The 18,381-nt window shown below is 48.3% G+C and overlaps 1 protein-coding gene across 2 annotated transcripts in view; it reads right to left on the bottom strand.

Moving 5' to 3' along the window:
- Positions 1-976: 976 nt before the first annotated feature.
- Col4a1 (collagen type IV alpha 1 chain) overlaps positions 977-18,381 on the bottom strand; it is a 110,887-nt gene continuing 93,482 nt past the window's right edge. For both annotated transcript variants that reach the window (NM_001135009.1, XM_087587991.1), the window contains 12 exons: positions 17,963-18,013; positions 16,910-17,095; positions 16,010-16,143; positions 13,927-13,999; positions 12,958-13,029; positions 12,245-12,373; positions 11,020-11,118; positions 9,956-10,168; positions 8,970-9,147; positions 5,211-5,325; positions 4,004-4,176; positions 977-2,425 (listed from right to left, as the gene is read on the bottom strand). In NM_001135009.1, coding sequence (NP_001128481.1) covers positions 2,344-2,425; positions 4,004-4,176; positions 5,211-5,325; positions 8,970-9,147; positions 9,956-10,168; positions 11,020-11,118; positions 12,245-12,373; positions 12,958-13,029; positions 13,927-13,999; positions 16,010-16,143; positions 16,910-17,095; positions 17,963-18,013 — 1,505 coding nt within the window. In that variant the 3' untranslated portion in view covers positions 977-2,343. The remainder of the gene's footprint in view (positions 2,426-4,003; positions 4,177-5,210; positions 5,326-8,969; positions 9,148-9,955; positions 10,169-11,019; positions 11,119-12,244; positions 12,374-12,957; positions 13,030-13,926; positions 14,000-16,009; positions 16,144-16,909; positions 17,096-17,962; positions 18,014-18,381) is intronic.

Genomic DNA, 18,381 nt, shown 5'->3' with positions numbered 1-18,381 from the left:
TAGTCTTCACAACAGGGTATCCTGTTTTACCTTTACACAATGTTTTCCCGTGCTCTTGTTTCTTCCCAGCATGTAAAGGTCGATTAGACACTATCCAGATCTGTCCTCAGTACAGCTATGCTAGGCTGAGTTCACCAAGGACACTTCAACACTTAGACTTTCCATGAAAACTGAAAAATATATCCATCTGCATGGACTGTATTCCATCCGAGTTTACAACCGAAGCTTGCTGGGTGTGGTGACACATACCTTTAATCCAATCACTGGTAGGCAGAGGTAATAGGTGGATCTCTACAAGTCTGAAGTCAGCCTGATCTACACAAAGAATCCCAGACCAGCCAGCAGGTTAGTCTATGCAGTGAGACACTGCCTTGAATAACAGACAAAATTGCCAAAGCTTAATTCTCTCCCCCACACATACACACAACAATATCTTCTTTTCATACATCTGCGTATATGTGTGTATATAACATTTTATGTGTACACATGGAGACAGGTGGTTCATGTGTACAACACGAAGCCCATGTTCAGGGTCTTCCTGAATCACTCTTATTTTTTGAGAAGCTCTCATTGAACCTGGAAATCCTCAGTTCAGCCAGACTTCAGGGATCTGCCTGCCTCAGGCCCACAATGGTGGGATCTCTGGGATCACCAGCAGGGGCCACCACACTTGATGTTTTATGTGCATCCTGGAAATCCAAATTTGCACCCTCTGACTGAGCCACCTTTCCAGCACACATCTGAATTGGCTCAGATGAGTTCAAATGCAGCCCTCCACTCTTGTCCCGTCTTGCAGAAATGTGCTAGGCCTGGTGGATCCCATTTCAATGTCGCTCTGCTCGCCTGGCGTCTAAGGGGCCGCTGGGCTGACAGTGCAGCAAAGGAATGGGAGGGTTCTCTACCTCAGCAGTCAGTCGCTGTAAGTCACCCCTGAGTCCAGGACTCTCATTTGAACAAATACAAAATAAAAATGATCTAAGATACACAGCAAAGCTTACAGGTTTATTAGCGGTCTGTGTGGCAACTTCTCTTTCAACGTTTCAGTGGCAGTTCTGGCAACAAATTCATAAAAAGCTTAATTTTTATACAAATAGTTTTATTACAAATTTGAATTCTTAAGAAATAACACATTTAAAGAAATTACACAGAAGGCCTTAGTAGTCTTAAAAACTTTTTTTTAAAAAGGGGGTGGGGTAAGGGGGACTTTTAGTGTAACGCCACTTCAAGCATAGTGATCTTCCCCTCCTGCGCCTGACCTGTCGGCTCCCTGCAGGGGCTGTGACACAGCTCGAGAGGGGCTGGGAAGTGGCCTGTGTGTGCTCAGGTGTGAACTGCCTGCCCCAGGATTGCAGGATGAAAGGCCTTGGCTGTCATACTGGAAGTCAGTCATTCAGTCTGCGGATAGTGTGGCAAACCCTGAAAATACTCCGCGCAGAGCGGAAAGCAGGAAGCGCCAGGCACAGGGCGCACTATCATAGACACCATGTTTCGGAATGGTTTTGGCTTTGGTTATGCACCTCCTCTGATGTGGGAGTGAGTGAGAAAGGCTGGTGTTTTCACATTCGGTGGCCTGGTGTTGGAAACCCTGTGAAAGGACAGTACAGTTTCTCGAGAGAGGCAAACGGAGTATGCTTTATTTAACAACGGGTTCTACACTAGAACTTGACCTGCCTAATTGCTGACACCTATATAAATTACTAATATATATATATTTATTTACTTATTTATTTTCCGTCTACCTTTGGACCATCTTTATTCCACAGAAAGCCATGACTTCCACGGAAGCAGCTACGTAGTGCCACACAGGGCGTAAGTTTGTGTTTTGGGGCCCGGAAAGATGGAATTCTGTGTAGAGGGTGGAAGAAACCAGTTTCCTTGATTGCTATCTGCACAGCCCATCGAGGGACCTGAGGTGGCAAACCCTGGACAGTGGGTCAGGCGGCGCTCACGTCTGGGGTGACAGGATGAAGCGGGCTGTGGGCTGTGTGGAGCACCGTGCACCCCTAGCACCTTTGGGTTTCTTGTGGAGTTCTCGCCCCAGACATCAGTGCACTGGATTGCAAAAGGCAATTCATCTTTTATTGGATCAGGAGCGCCATTTGGAGTGTGCCATTATGGGAGGCTCGTAGCTGTCTGTCCTTCTCCTTCAGCAAACAGAGGCCAACGAAGCGGGGTGTGTTAGTTACGCAAATCCCTGTAAGGCACTTTACGGTTTTCATAGTGGACAGTGAGGTACATAGGATATAATTCTAGGGTTCGTTGCTGTTAACAATACAACAGGAGGGGAGAGGAGGACAAGGAGGGAGTAGCACCATGTTGTGACGGCGGCAGAGGGGGGCATCACTATGTTCTTCTCATGCACACTTGGCAGCGGCTGACATGCGTGCGCAGCTCCCCTGCCTTCAAGGTGGACGGCGTGGGCTTCCTGGAACACGACAGAGTTACACCGTCAGCAGCGAGTCATGGAGCATCAGAAATGCAGGTGCGTTTCTTAGCCCCAGCTCCCAAGCCCCAAGATCCCTAAGGGACCAGATACAAACCCATCCACATTGATGACCATCAACACCTGGGGAGGGTGGTGATTCTACAACATGGGAATGTTTTAGACATTATCTATGTGCATGAGCCCACCAGAGCTCAGCGGTCACCTCCCAGCCATGGGACTATGTTTTGTATTATAATTAGCTTTTCACTGTCTCCAGTAGATTAGCAACTTCCCAGGGCATGGAGGAATAATCCTCTTCCCCGCAATATTTAACAGACAGTGAGCGTTCATTACATCATCTCGTCGGATGGTAGGGTCATGTGATAAGCCTGGAATAAGGACCCCCGATTCTCAAAACATATTCACAATCCTGGAAGGGTTTAGATAACACATGGCCGGAAGTGAGGCCAAAGACGGGAGGAGACACTTAGCAGCTCAGATTCGTCTTGGCCCTCTTTTAGTCGTTGTAAAGGTGAACTACCAACTCTGATTGGTACTTATCGAATTCAACCAAATGGAGCTCACCACAGGTAAGAACATCTTGTCCTGAACTGGAAGGAGCTCACCCTAGCAAATTCTAGCTTTAAAAAAATATATCTAATTGCGTTTAAGGAGGCAGTTTGTTTAATTATACTAGACTGCTGGTTTCTAGCAAAAATCCCATTTTTTGGCTATTAACCTTATAATGAAGCCCACCCCAGCCACAACTGAGGAGCAGACTCTAACTTCCATAAATGAACCAGACTGTGTTTGCTGATGCTGAATCTGATAATTTCCCATATCCTAGCAGTTGAGCACATGATACTTTGGGATGTTTTGCAAATGACCCGATCTGGAAAAACAAGATAACCTCAGACTTCCTCATGGCAGCCTCCGAAACAGAGAAGACAGAGAGGATTATCTGCAGGAGAGAGCTGCCATGTCTGGCAGGTGCAGTAAGAGGCTACCCCTGCCCCATCAGCCACCGACATCTGCTTGGGCTGATGTGGGATGGAGGGTGGAGGAACTTAACATGCTCCTGGCCACTGGAGGTGGACCAAACTAACTTCAACAAAGCCAGCATCCCTGAGGATCACTGTTTTCAGACGAATCTTAGAAATGGGAAAGGACATGAAAGGAAAGGCTCGCCTATTATTGCAGTGATATTTGTGCCGAAAGAAACGTCTCTTGTTAAGTTCCTTAGAACATACCCTCCACACGCCCTGCCCTCATTATGTAAATACCACAGAGATAAGCCACAGGGCCCTCCTGGCTGGCTATTACGGATACAATGTTTCACAGCTGTCTGAGGAGTTCAGCTGCTTTTTATAACATTTTAACACATTCGTCCACAAAAGTGGCAAATGACCTCTTTTCTTTCTCAGCTCCCCACCGAATGGAAGAATGGAGACTACCACCTTGGACCCCCTTTGAAACCTGTAAGTGTCATCTGCCCCTCAGAACAGACTCCGGTTTGATGGGTTATAGGAAACAGGAGAGAGGGCTGCCCAGGGCCCAAGTCCTCCAGCTTTAACTCACTTGAACATCTCGCTTCTCTCTATGGTGGCGAGCCAAAAGCTGTAAGCATTCGCGTAGTAATTGCACGTTCCTCTGCCATGGCACTCGATGAATGGGGCACTTCTAAACTCTTCCAGACAGGACCCGGGAGATGCAAGGGCTTGGCCAGAACCTTCAGCACCAGCGCTGGTGTGCTATGGGATAAGCATAAGGCATTCAGTCTGAGGTTTTATCACCCAGAGCTCAGAGAGGGATTCACCATCCCTAGGAGGAGCCAGAATGTCTCCTCAGGGAGGTTCCAGATCCCTCCTACCCCATCTTCACCCCAGGCTCACCAGCTTTGAGCCCCTCAAACTTCTCAACACCCATGGTGGTCCACTATGCAGACCTGCTGGCTAGGCTGGGGCATTCAGGCCTCCACACAATCCCAGAAACCAGAGACCAGCTCTTCCCAGTGGGAGGGGAGCACCCAGCTTTCTTCGAAAAAAAAAAATCAAGAAGCCCTTTTCCTGTCAAATCCTAAGACCAATGAACATTAGTTTCCAGGTGAGATGAACAGGAGTTCATCAGAGCTCTTCAGCTCTGCCCAAGAGTTTTAAAGAGAAAGACAAAGATGTCTATTCAGAATGCTCTACTTGAAGTTGGCTAGTTCTTCCCCACTTTCTTACTTGTGTGCACTCAGTCAACATTTTTCCGTGTGACACTAAAATCAAACAAGCTATAAGAAGCCCCTCACCCAGGGAACCATCCCTGTCATAACTGGATTTTTAAAGGGAAGGTCATAAGGAACTAACATCTGAAAACAGCCAGGTGATAGAAGAGCACGCCTCACTGCCCACGTGCATCCTGGGTATTAACCTGGGAGGCTCATTCTCCTGGCTACCGCCTTGGCTGGACAGCTCACGGGTGATACCCATGTTCCTGCCCAACCTCACGCTCTCTGCTTTAAAACTCCTGGGCGTTAATAATACAGAAGAAGCTGGTCAAGCTTTGGCTGCTGTTCACATGGCTATGGCGAGCCCACACTCTAGGTACTCCCTGCTCATGGGAGGCAGCTGCTGTCAACACAGAGGAACAGGGAGCCCTGGAGACACTCTAGACCCCAGGAGCAACAGTCAGGCCCCAAGTTACATTCAACAAGGGATGATCTGGGAAATTTGGAGACATAGAGGAGGTACCGGCATTAGTGGGGGCCCTTCCAAAGAAATGTAGTCTCCCAAACACTCACCATCACAAAGGAATAGCCAATCCACAGTGAGGACCAACCGTTGGGGCACTGCGGGATCTGGATGGTCTGACTGTGCACCGCCATCACCATGGCGGGCGCTTCGCAAACTGCACACCTGGAAGAGAGGAAGCAAGCAGTCAGGGTGGATGGGACCCGGGGATGGCCCACCCCTTGCCCTCTCTCCCTGGTTCTCCTGGCTCAACTCTATGGGAATAACATGGCCAGTGGTGGGACTCAGGCTCAGGGACTCTTTATGGGTTGTCCAAGCCCTTCTTTCTCCTAAAACACTTAATTCAAAAGCATTTGCTTTTTAACTATTGTATAACAGGAACAATGGGGTCACCATAGCTGTGGCAGAGGGACTCAGTGTTCTGGCCCCTCCTCAAGACAAGGCCCCTCCTCTGCTGGCTGGGCGAGTGAAAACCATAGGGTAGTCCAGTGTTCTAAAGCTCACTCATGTAAGGGAGTTCCGGATGGTGGGGGAGCGCATTGCTTAAACACACAAACAGCAGCAGCCAAACAACTACATTCCAGTCACAGAGTGAAGAGAGTGTTAGCCACGCTGCTAAATGAGTACAGACAAGTGAGTAATTACACAAGTTCTGCACGCGTGGACGGAAAGGGGGCAGGTGGGTGGCTGGGTTAGTCATTCCAATTTCTGTGCCGCTCACACACACACACACGTGTGTGTGTGTGTGTGTGTGTGTGTGTGTGTGTGTGTGTGTGTGCCCTCTCTCTACTTTATTCTCACAAATGCAGATGAATTAAGAGGTTCCGTCAAACACCAGCCACTGAAATTGAAATGGCCCTGCCCATCTGCTGCCTTCTGCCTCTCAGGCATGGGAAATAGGACAGTTTGCCAAAGTGCCCTTCTTCCCGGGCTGCTCTGGTCCTTGGGGGCAGGGCCATAGATGGCCAAATAGAGGACAGTTCTGCCCTCCAGAAGGACATCCATGGTTGGTGTCACAACCCAGGCCATCAAAATTCCCTTCCTCTTTGACCACCAGTCCTTTCTTTTAAGTGATGGAATTGTGACTTTATAGCCACTCCTGTCTGTAGAAAGTACTTAGAAATTACAGCCAACAGGGTAAAGAAAGCAGTTGCCATCTTTTTAGTTCAAAACCCAAAAGGAAAGATTTATGCCAATGTTTCTAAAATTAAGCTTTTGGGTCCTCCCACAGGAAAGAAGGGATCTGGAAGTCTTGAGACATTGCTGGAAACCATCAAGCTAAAGTATTAAGCGCCCTCAGCCCAGGAGAAAGGCCATGCTGCTACAACAGGGAATCGAGAAAAGGATGTCTGAGACACACAGTTTCCCCAGGCCTGGGTCTTCAACCAAATGAAGACCACCATAGATGCCAGTCCAAAAGGAACCAAGAGACATAAATAGTAATCATTTTCTACCTGTTTTCCAAGGAAAGCTAAAAAGAAAAACCATGAAAAGTTAGTTCTCCTTCTAGTGCCTTCAACAGTGTCTGATCAGAAGTCTGCACACAGAACACATGTATGTGTGTGGTGTGCTCTATGTACTGCCCATGTGTGGTGTGTTCTGTGTACTGTCAGTGTGTGGTGTGCTCTGCATACTGTCTGTGTGTAGTATGTTCTGTATACTGTCTGTGTGTGGTGTGTTCTGCGTACTGTCTGTGTGTGGTGTGCTCTGTGTACTGTCTGTGTGTGGTGTGTTCTGTGTACTGTCTGTGTGTGGTGTGCTCTGTGTACTGTCTGTGTGGGGTGTGCTCTGTGTACTGTCTGTGTGTGGTGTGCTCTGTGAACTGTGTGGGGTGTGTTCTGTGTACTGTCTATGTGTGGTGTGCTCTGTGTACTGTCTATGTGTGGTGTGTTCTGTGTACTGTCTGTGTGTGGTGTGCTCTGTGAACTGTCTGTGTGTGGTGTGTTCTGTGTACTGTCAGTGTGTGGTGTGCTCTCTGTACTGTCAGTGTGTGGTGTGTTCTGTGTACTGTCAGTGTGTGGTGTGTTCTGTGTACTGTCAGTGTGTGGTGTGCTCTGTGAACTGTCTGTGTGTGGTGTGTTCTGTGTACTGTCAGTGTGTGGTGTGTTCTGTGAACTGTCTGTGTGGGGTGTGTTCTGTGTACTGTCTGTGTGTGGTGTGTTCTGTGTACTGTCAGTGTGTGGCATGCTCTCTGTAGTCTTGAAGTGTAACAAATGACATTTTCCATCATATGACCCAAAAATGGCTGTGACAAAGGACTCCAGAGCACCAGCAAACCTGTGGTTCTCCTACCCCCCTCTGGTAAAGTTGCTCTACAAGACTGTCCGTCTTCATGCTCATGTTGTTAAAGGACCTGTGACGATCTAGGCATGGTGGAGCAGACTCACAGTCCAGGTGGAGGCGTGAGGATCTCAAGTTAAAGGCCAACCTGGGCGGCATATTGAGAGCTGCCTCACCAGGGTGTATGGAGAAGCCTGGTGCTTTTTCATAAGTTCCTAAGGAAAACTCCCAGTCTCATCCTTTCTGTCTTTAATATACTGCACACATAAAGTAAACTGTTAGCCAAATCAGTCTGTTCATCTCCATGTTTCTGTTACTTCTTAGCACAACTGAACAACAAATTTCTATTTTGATAGAAATTGGTGACAGAGAGAGAGAGGGAAAGAGAGAGAGAGAGAGAGAGAGAGAGAGAGAGAGAGAATCTTATATTATTCACTCATAAAATGTCCTGCCTTACTTCTACCAGGGTAGCTCTTGAACTGAAAATACTCCAGATGTCAATGAGGACAAGCTTAATGTAGGAATCACTCAGCCAGAGACATATGCATTCTCAATCAGTCTAACAGCGTCTCAAGGGGGCAAAATTAAATAGAATGAGGGAACACGGAATGTGTTACTATTGCACAATTAATTCTGTGGTACTGGAGACCATGCATACATTTTTGAGTGAAATAAGTCTGTGTAGTTTTTATGCACAAACACTACATAAGCAGATGATATATATTGAGTACTACAGTTGCACAGGCTTCATTTTACAACCACTGGGCTGCTGTAAAAATACAACAGAAACTATATTTTCAGTGTTAGCGAGGATGTGAAGGGAGAGGAGCGCCCTTGTGCATGGCTGGCGGGGATGTCAGAATGTCGAGGGCAGGGCCACTGTGAAAAACCAGTAAGGAAGTGCCTCAAAAACTTAAAAACAGAATCGACGTATGACTCAGCAACCCCAATTCTGCATGCAGCGAAAGAACAGAAGGCAAGAAGTTGGGTGTCAACACCCGCATTCTGAGCACCCTCAGTCAGAACAGCCAACCCAGATAACCGAGGGCAGGGGAGGTGTGGACAAATGAAATGCAATGTGCATCCATTCAGTGGGTCATGATTCATCCTTTTAAAAAGGACGTTTGGGAGCTGGAGGGATGGATTAGTGTGGCCAAGAAAATGCAAAGGACCCAGAAGAAGCTCCCAGCACCTATACCAAGTGACTCTCAATTACATGTAACTCCAGCTCCAGAGGGATCTGATGTCTCTGGCTGCAAAACACCTGTACTCATGCACACACGCACACACACAGGTATGCACGCACACACTCATGCATGCATGCACGCATGCACACACGCACACACACAAATCTTTTTTTTTTCTTCTTAAAGAAAAAGAGCACGGTGGTGCATGCCTTTAACCTCAACCCTGCCTTTCACCTCAGCCCTGGGAAGGCAGAAGCAGACCTCTCTCTATGTTCAAGGGCAAGTAAACCCCAGTTTCTCTTCTTTACTTTTAACATCTGCCTCTGTGAATGTTGAGCTCACCTGCTAATGAAGGGCCGGATGTTGTCCCCAGAGATAGGTGCCATGGACATGGGCATGGGCTCCGGAGTGGACAGCCAGTAGGAGTAGTCGTTCCTGGAGGCGAAGTTGCAGACGTTGTTGATGTTGCAGAAGAGGAAGGGCATGGTGCTGAACTTGCGCAGACAGCTGCCAGCCGTACCTGAACCGAGGAGAACACAGAGGGAAGTGAGAGCCTGCACTCTGGTTCACATGGTCCGCGGACGGCATCAGTAAGGTGGGAACTGATGTTACACATTCTCACCAGGGAGAAGGAGGCAAACAGACCCGACAGACTAGGATGGGGGCGAGTGATTGGCAGACTAGATCACAACCGATCGGGTAAAAAGGAAACTGGGAAGAGCAATGCAGATGTGTTTGAGAAAAGGAAGCGAGCCCCAGTGTGCCAGCAGAGGGAAGCCTGTCTCAGGAGGAATGTTTGGTGTGTGACTGTAGGGTAAGCTGTCGCCGCTTGGTCTCCCAGCCCGTCCTTCTGACTTTACTCAGTTACATCAAGTGCATAGTGTTAGGGCGTAACTTGGTGGAGGGTCGCAGGAGCAAATAAAAATAGTGGGCATATTATGCAGCTTCCTGTTGGGCCGAAAGAGCTCGGTGGGGGAGGGAGGCAGTACATAAAGACACAGAGAGCTCCCATCGGAAAAACAAGGTACATTTCTGAAAGAGCCAATGGTCAGCTGCCCTATTTTAAGAGCACTGCACGAATTGCTACGTACGCGACCTCAACTGGACTTAGTAAGTAGAGTGAGATCTTACGTTTACATGCTTCTCAAATGACGTACAGAAGCTGCTGAACTGAGGGGTCAGTGTGTAGGGGCGGAAGGAGACTTGACCAGCCCTCCCCAGGAGACACTGCCTCCCTGGCCCACCACACTGTGGCAAATAGACAAGGACGCCATATATCTAATTGGGAACCCACCACATACCACACAGGGAAAAAAACTGCATCTTACCCAAGTCCTGACCATGGGCCCGCTCGTTTCCTTGGACATAGAGCAGAGAGTACCCATGGTAAAGAATTTTGGTCCCTGGGGGACACAGCGGGTCATCTGTTGTCTGACTATGCCTGGTCACAAGGAAGCCATGGTCCACAGATGGGGTACCCGGGGGACCCATGGATCCTGGCAGCCCATCGGGGCCTGGTGGACCAGGAAACCCTCTCGGACCTGTGGGACAGGAGATAAATGAGTACCTTATTACCATCTGGCTCCGTCCAAAGGCCCCAGCTCCCAGCTCAAGGAGATGTAGCTATCTGCACTGCCCCAAGGCAGCAGAAATGTCTGACCCTTCACTGCACAGAACTAACATCCTGGAAAGGGTAAAACTAAGTCATTGCAGGCCTCCGCAAGGCTGGGGGAGGCATTTCTTTCTCCTCCACATCCCACCTTGGCATGGAACTTTGAGCCCCGAGTGCAGCCAGAAACATACTCTATAGTGAGTAAATATAGTAGCCTATGCTGCAACTCCACCGCTCCCTTCAGAGGGAATCCTGGGTTGCTCAGAAGGGAGGTCGCTACAGAATCCATGAAATTGCTTTACTCTCATCCAAAAGCCTGAGTACGGAGGACTTCCGAAGGCACTGAGCCCTGAGTCCCCTGGGATGGCTGAAGCACATGCTGCCCCAGGTCTGCAGAGCTGTGCTCTTTGCACAGAGACACAATGGTGATCCCACTCATCTAGTCCCTGCTTCCCAGGAAGGCTGTGGAGCTTATCCCACACCAGCGGCCTCGGGACAAACACGAACATTATTATTTTTCACTTTTATTTTCCACTAGCTGTGGCTAAAACAGAATTTGTGTAGCTGTAAGACACTGTGCTGCTAAAATCCACAGGGGCCCACCCTCTTGGCTACTCTGGAAAGCACACACCTTAACTGATCAACAATGGCTCCCTTAGCTCCCTTGGGAGCCTCTCTCTTCTGAGATGTGTGCTTCATTGGTACACTGCCAGCATAATTTTTAACTTCTTTTTGGGGTTTCTTAGGCCTGGATCTATTGCTCCTGCTGCAAAGACCTACCAGGTGGTCCAAATGGTCCAGTCTCTCCTTTCTGGCCAGGGGCACCATCAAACCCAGGGACACCTGGAGGTCCAGGCAAGCCCACGGAGCCTGTCACACCTGTAGGAAAGGGAGAAGACTTAGTGATCTGGTCTAGTGGACAGCAAGCCAGCCTTCTTCCCTTCTGAAAAGTTATTTTTCATCTCCAAGCAGCAGCACAGGGCCTGGACTCCTGGTGTGTCTGAGAGACCTATGGACCCTGGTAGACCATAAGAGCCTGGGTGGACCTAGCTGCTTCTTACAGAGCCGAGGGCTCTCCTGTTGGAGTCTCAGCTGGCACACCATATATAAGGGGTATTGCCCCAAGCCTGTCCCTCAGACTGTCCCCCTGAGCTCTCCCAAGCTTCCTGCAGGTGTTATGTGACAGTCAGACCTGGAAAGGGCCAAGAAGGGAGACCAGGAGAGAGGCCTGTCTAGCCTACCTCCTTGCCACACTCTTAAACAGTGGTTCTCAACCTGTGGGTCACAACCCCCATGGGGGTCACATGTCAGACATTTACATTATGATTTTTAACAACAGCAAAATCACAGTTATGAAGTAGCAATGAAATAATTTTATGGTTGGCAGTCCCCATCACATGAGGACCATTAAAGGGTCACAGCGTTAGGAAGGTTGAGAGCCACTGGTCTAGAGCCTCAGTGTTGAAGCCAGGGACAGGCTGGTGTGACAGTTTTCACATATACAGTTAACTCATGAGCAGCTTGAAGCCTAACATTTCCTGGATGCTGCTGCCCACTTCTCAGATTTCTGTCAGCCCCTTTTCCCACCAGCTCCTAAGAGAATGGCCAAGAGCAACAAGGGCCTAGAGGAGGATGTACTAGAAAACACAGGGAAGGAACCACAGGGCCTTTGCTCATAGACAGAGCAACTCGTAAGCCCTGTCTGTGAGTGGCAATCCCAGCAGCCCATGGGAGCCTGCTGCTCCACCCTCCCAGCTGCCCTATCATTCAAGGTTCTGGCTGTTCCTAAGTTTAACTGTGTTGAATTGTAAGCCTTCCCATATTTTGTTTGCCGTTTGGAGTTGGGGGGTGGGGGATTGTCTTTCAAAAACTTTATTATGTCTGGTATAAATTAAAGTCATCTTTAAATGTGTTTGTATAATCAACCACTGTTCAGACTCTGGGCTTAGACACATGGGTGTCTTAGACACACATACCCAGGCTCCTACATGACCCAAGGCCTCACCTTGCTGTCCTTTTGGACCTGGTGGTCCTTGAAGTCCTTTGAGACCAGGAGGACCCTCAGGACCTGGGAGCCCTGGTTCTCCTTTGATGACATCGTAGGGACCTGGGGGCCCAGGGGGACCTTGGAGACCTGTGGGAATGACAGGCAGAGAATCAGTTTCACGGTCAGCAGCTTCGGCAGACACAGTATCATCACCAAACACGCCCTCACAAGCCTCACCAAATGCACACTCGGTGTGTGCCACATCCTTCTTGTTTAACTAAGCCGAAAATCCTGACCTCTCAACCCCAGCCTCCACTCCATTCTAAAAACCAACAGCTGCCACCCTACCTTCCCTTGAGGCTACCTGTGGGGACAGCAAAAGCCATCCAGAGTCAGTGTAAGAAGTGGAAGGCAGATTTTTGTTCTGTCCCAACTCTAAGTGGCTGGAGTCCGTCTGCTATCAAAGCCTGTGTAACATGTTGGATCCCCAGTACGAGGTGGTTTGCTGGCCCTCTCTCCTCTCCCTGGGACTTGCTAAGTCACTCAATGAACAATTCCACTATCAAGACAGGCTGATGCCAAAAACTCCCAGCGTTTCTAATCACCGTTTTCTACTGTTTTTTCCATCCATTTGACATCTGAAGAAACAACCCCTCAAATCCCATGTGTTTGGTAGCTTCTGCAACTGCCCAGATCATCACTAAAGCCTGGTGCATTAATAATTCACCTACCTTTAGGGCCGGGTATGCCTTGATCTCCCTGATCTCCCTTCACTCCCTGCAAGCCAGGAAGACCTTTCTGACCTGGGAAGAAAAGGGACATTGTCTTTGCACAGAGATTTCAACCGTACGCAAGGATATAGGGGTGTGTAGTCTCACACATACATGTGCAAAAGCATGTGTGTGTGTGTGTGTCTGTGTGTGTGTGTGTGTGTGTGACCTATAGATGTGAAAATGTACACATGTGTAGACAGGCACACATGCATACATATACTATGTGCACATACACATGCAATGAACACTTTCCCATTTATGTTCAAGAAAGGAAAACATGTGTTAATTTTTCAGCTCAGTATCTCGCAAAGCTTTTCTTTGTCGAGTCAGAAGCTATCGTTTTATAAGCGGCCACTATTATTTGACAGTGACGATCAGGGCATGTGATGGAGTCTGTGTGGTCAAGCTGTGTGACAGACCACAGACACCTGCAGACTGTGTGCTCTAGGTGAGTAGAGCTCTGCCGTAACCATGGTGTGTGGAAGCTGCTAGCATCCAGGACTCGTTAGCTGACTACACTGGCAAACTACCAAGTGGTCCAGAGTCACCGCTTCTTGTTGAGACCCAGATGGCTGAGACGCATGTGACCCACTAGTTCTTAACTAAGAAAATCAGAATGCCTTTAGTCAGCCATCCGCAGGTGCACACAGACCGGGATGCCACAAAGAAGGCCATTTTTAGCTGGCCATTTTTTGGTAGTACGTGTTTGCAATCCCAGCGCTTAGAGGGCTGAGGCATGAGGATTGCTTAAAGCTTGAGGTCAGCCCAGGACAGACAGCAAGACCTTGTCTCACACTCCCTGCCAAACCAGGGAAATCCACTGTGTTTTAACGTGAAGATAGCATCGTGTCCTGCTGAACTCAGGCAGCCTTTGGAACACTATCCCCTCAGCAGCAAGGCTGTCGGACGCAGACTTCACTGTCTTACCTTGGAATCCTGGAACGCCAGGCGGTCCCATATCTCCCTTTGAACCTGTGATCCCTGGAGAGCCGCCAATGCCCTAGATACCAAAGGAAGTATGAGTTGGACATGGCTCTGGGCACCCACAGGCAAGAAGCACTCCTGTGTTCTGAACAGGAGTTTGTGAGTTCAGGTGGGTCATGCAATTCTTTAAATGATGCAACACGAGAAAATATTGCCAACATTGGTCCCCTGGTCTCTCTTTACTTGTCCATATACACAGTAGTTCCTTCGAGCTTGTAGCCACTGTCTCCACCCATAGCACAATGCCATGACACAGACAGAATGCCATGGACAGTTGCCATGGAAACAAACCCAGTTCTATCAGGACCATACCACCCTTCTGGTCTCCTAATCATCAAAGGGCAGTGACTGTTCCTTAAAATCAGCTTCCTTCCCATCTGAATTATTTTAATTATGGAGAAAATATTTTAAAACACTAAAGAGGGACAAGTTTTCTTTGTAAGATAACAATGTATACTTTAGTGCATCTTTTTATTATTACAATGTAATTGTTCCTTTCTCTAAATATGCATAGCCATACGCAAAACGTTTCCCTTCTTATATAGATGTGCTTATCCTGATTTGACAAGTACCATATTCAACATGCATCATCATATGCACAGTAATATACACATTTATTTATATAACATGTACACAGCAAGGCAGACAGTGGCTGGCACCAGGAACAGGGAGTATGGCTGATGAATAAGATCAGGACTGCATGGATAACTAAAAAACTACCTGCACTTGTATCACTGGGAATTGTACTATATAATATTGTACTATATAATAAGGAGATGAAAACAGACTCAGGAGTAGTCCCCATGTCCTGTGGGGATGTACCCTTGGGATGTAGGACGGGGAATGGGTAAGAATGATTACTGCAAACTTTGTGGAACCAGTTCATGTAAATATTCCTAGCTTCCACCATTTGAAGATTCAGAAGTAAGCAATGGACTAGTCCCCTAGGGCCATGGGCTCGATCCCCAGAGTTGCCAGAAATAAGACTTAGGAGAATCTCTGCAGAATTGTTCTGCTGTCCAGCAAGCTCACAAGTCCTGTGTCTGCCCTTGGATCAGTGCCCGGTGCCTCTGCTACTGAAGAGCTTCAGAAACAGCCATGCAGACTTCAAATAAAACCCTGAGTGCTGCTCCACCCCAGCAAAGGCCACTCTGCCAGATCCCAACTCCTAACTCATATTCGCTCCCAAAGTTGGTAAGAGAGAAAGAAGAGGAGTGAGACAGTGAGAAACAGCGATAGAGAATGAATGTACACTAATGTCAAGTCCATGAGCAGGCATAAAAACTACATTCTAACCAGGGTGGTGGCTGAGCCAAGAATCCAACCAGAACCTCAGCCATGGTGGTGGGCAAAACCAAGAATGCAAGCAGAAACAGCTGCTTTACCTAAGAGTAGGGTTCTAGTGGCACTACAGGAGACCAAAGCTAATGAACACCCCCAATACACACATGTACACACACACAGACACACAGACACATACAAATACACAGATACATACACACACAGACACACACATACATAAACAGATACATGCACACACATATATGTATACATATACATACACACAGACACATACAAATACACAGATATACACATACACATACACACATACACACACATGCACATACACAGACACACCAACACATACAAATACAGATATATATACACAGAGAAACACACGGAGACACAGACAAACTATTGGAGATTCATGAGCTACTCGTCCTGCAGAGACGCAGGGCATCATCTCAAATACACCTGAACCTCTGCCAACCCTAGAAGACAATTCTCATGCCGTGCAGAACTGCTCTTTACCAAGCCCCTGCATATCTGCACTGAATTTATAAACGGGTTGTATGCCAGGCACTGGACTACAATTTGCAGCAGGACAGTGTTTCCTCTTTAATGGCTCCTATAAAATAGGTTGTTTTTAAAGACACACACACACACGCGCATGCATGCGCGCGCACGCAATACTCTAGACCGAAAAGCTTCCTCTTGAAAAACAATTCTACACTCAATCACTCACCGGCATGCCTTGGAATCCTGGGTCTCCCTTAGGGCCTGGAGCCCCAGGAGCTCCTGGCCAACCTGGATTTCCCTTGTCACCTTTTGGCCCATCGATTCCAGGGAACCCTGGTGGCCCCATAGGTCCCGGATGCCCTAATACAAAGAGCAGAAGACACAGGGTTAGGGTCCCTGGGCTAAGGAACAGTCACTTCTGCCATCAACTGTCTGCCACCACAACACCACCGCCCTGTAGAGCAACACAGGCCTCTAAGAAATCAAAAAGGAATGCTCATATGAACAACACACTCAGCACCCAAACGGCCTGTCTGCTGGCACACGTGGTGGCCCAGGTCTGTCACCCCATCTGTACCAGAGACTGAAGCAGCGGGAGACCAAGCTCACTTGCATTGTTAGCCTACAGAGTTACTGAGTCCAAGGCCAGTGGGGACAACTTAGTGAGACACTGCCTCAAAACGGCAGTGGTAATAAAATGTCTGAGTGTGTAACTCAGTAGCAAAGTATCTGCCTGGCATACAGGAAGCCTATGTTCCATCCCCAGCACCACTAAAGTAAGTGAGCAGTAAAGCCCCATGGTTATGAAGTTGGGGACCAATAGCACCATTGTGGTGTTCATGTAAATGTCACAGTGTTGGCTCCCAAAATACCGAAGCCACAGTGTCCAGGGTCCTCCACCCCACCACAGTAGGCAAGCTCAGAGTGACAAGCATTAGAGCATTGCCTCGATTAAAGCAAAGACCCAAATGGCGTCTCTGCTGAATCTTTCTCTGTAATTTCCCCCTCCGTGTAGCTCTCTAATTAATGCCTCAACAGAAAGGAAATCACAAAGCCCAGTTCAGCTGAGACCAAAGTGCAGTTCTGAGGTGATGACTTGAGCATGCTTCCGGTGAAAAAGCCTTACCTGGCAGGCCGGGTTGACCCTGAGGTCCTCGGTCTCCTTTGGGCCCCTCCACAGGGTGGCCAGGAGTGCCAGGTAAGCCCGGCTGTCCTTGAGGGCCGGGAGGACCCATGAATCCTTGCTCGCCTTTGGCTCCAGGAATCCCAGGACTTCCGGCAAGGCCAGGGAAACCCACTTCACCCTTGGAACCTGCATGGGAGAGAGAGAGAGAGAGAGAGAGATATGATGGTGACCAGAGGAGCAGAGTCCACAGACAGAGACGCTGCACTGCGCTGACAGCCAGGGATCTTATCTGTGTATCCTATATGTGTGTTTTGAAGTCTTCAAGCAACTGCACTGCTAAAACCAAGGGTTGGCTCATCCCAAAACACGGACAAAGCAAACTGTTACAAGGACACAATGAATCCTTACTTAGCCATCACAAGAGAATTATCAGTACAAACAACAGGAAGGCTGTAAACCCGATAGGCTGTGGGAAGAACCCAGGCTTTCATGAACTTGGAGGAGATACAAGACTACCCAGGATGCAGTGTTTCCGTGGATGCATACACAAGTCAAAACTTGATGAACTGCAGATTTTAAATATGTGCCGTCTATCGTATGGTAATGTTACCCCAATGGAGCTATTTTTTAAAATAATAAAGTAAGGGCTGGATAGACAGCTCTGCAGTTGAGAGCACTTACTACTCTCTCAGAGGACCCAGGTTCAGTTCCCAGTACCCCGTGGCAGCTTATAACCTCCTGTATACACACACACATTCGAGTGTACGTGGTTAATTAATTAATTGAAAAGAAACTACAGAGATTACAAGGGATGGGAACACAGGTTTTCATGTTACTCAACACTTAGGCAATAATAACATCATATGGTATTTGGCAGGTACTCCGTATCATGTCATGTGTGAATTAGACGGTGTAATCATAGGGCTTCCATCAGCCATTGGACGCAACCAGTGCCTTGCTAAGGGAGACATGCTGAGTTCCATGGACAGCAGCTCTTGCTCCGCTAAAATAGCCGCATGAGCAGACACAAAGTTGCGAAGCTGAGAGTGTTACCTTTGTCTCCTTTGGTGCCGGGGAAGCCTGGGAAGCCTCTTCCTGGCAAACCTACAGGATGAAGACAGAAAAGGACATGTCTCTTACTCAGCTGTGGAGACAGTGGGAGGCCATGATGCCACACATCACTTTACGAGTACATGGAAAGGAGTCCAGTGGAACCTGTGAGCAAAGTTACATCCCTGCAACTGGCTTATCATGCATACTCCTGGAGGACCTTTCTGCTCGCTCATTAAGGTGCTGAGCCGAAATGATCTGGGCTAATGATGCTCATTTCCTACAGAGGCAGGTCAGAGGGCTCACCTCTCCCTGAGCACTAGGGCGGAAGGTAAACACAGCGAGACCCCACAGATGCTTCAAAATTGGTTGATTGCTGCTAGAACCGAGAGTATCCCCTGGTGCCTTTATCATAAACACGG

This window comes from Rattus norvegicus, chromosome 16, assembly GCF_021556685.1.
Source record: "Rattus norvegicus strain SHRSP/BbbUtx chromosome 16, alternate assembly SHRSP_T2T, whole genome shotgun sequence".
NCBI lineage: Eukaryota > Metazoa > Chordata > Mammalia > Rodentia > Muridae > Rattus > Rattus norvegicus.
Note: the sequence above shows the minus strand (reverse complement) of the source record. Positions and strands in the feature narration are given on the sequence as shown.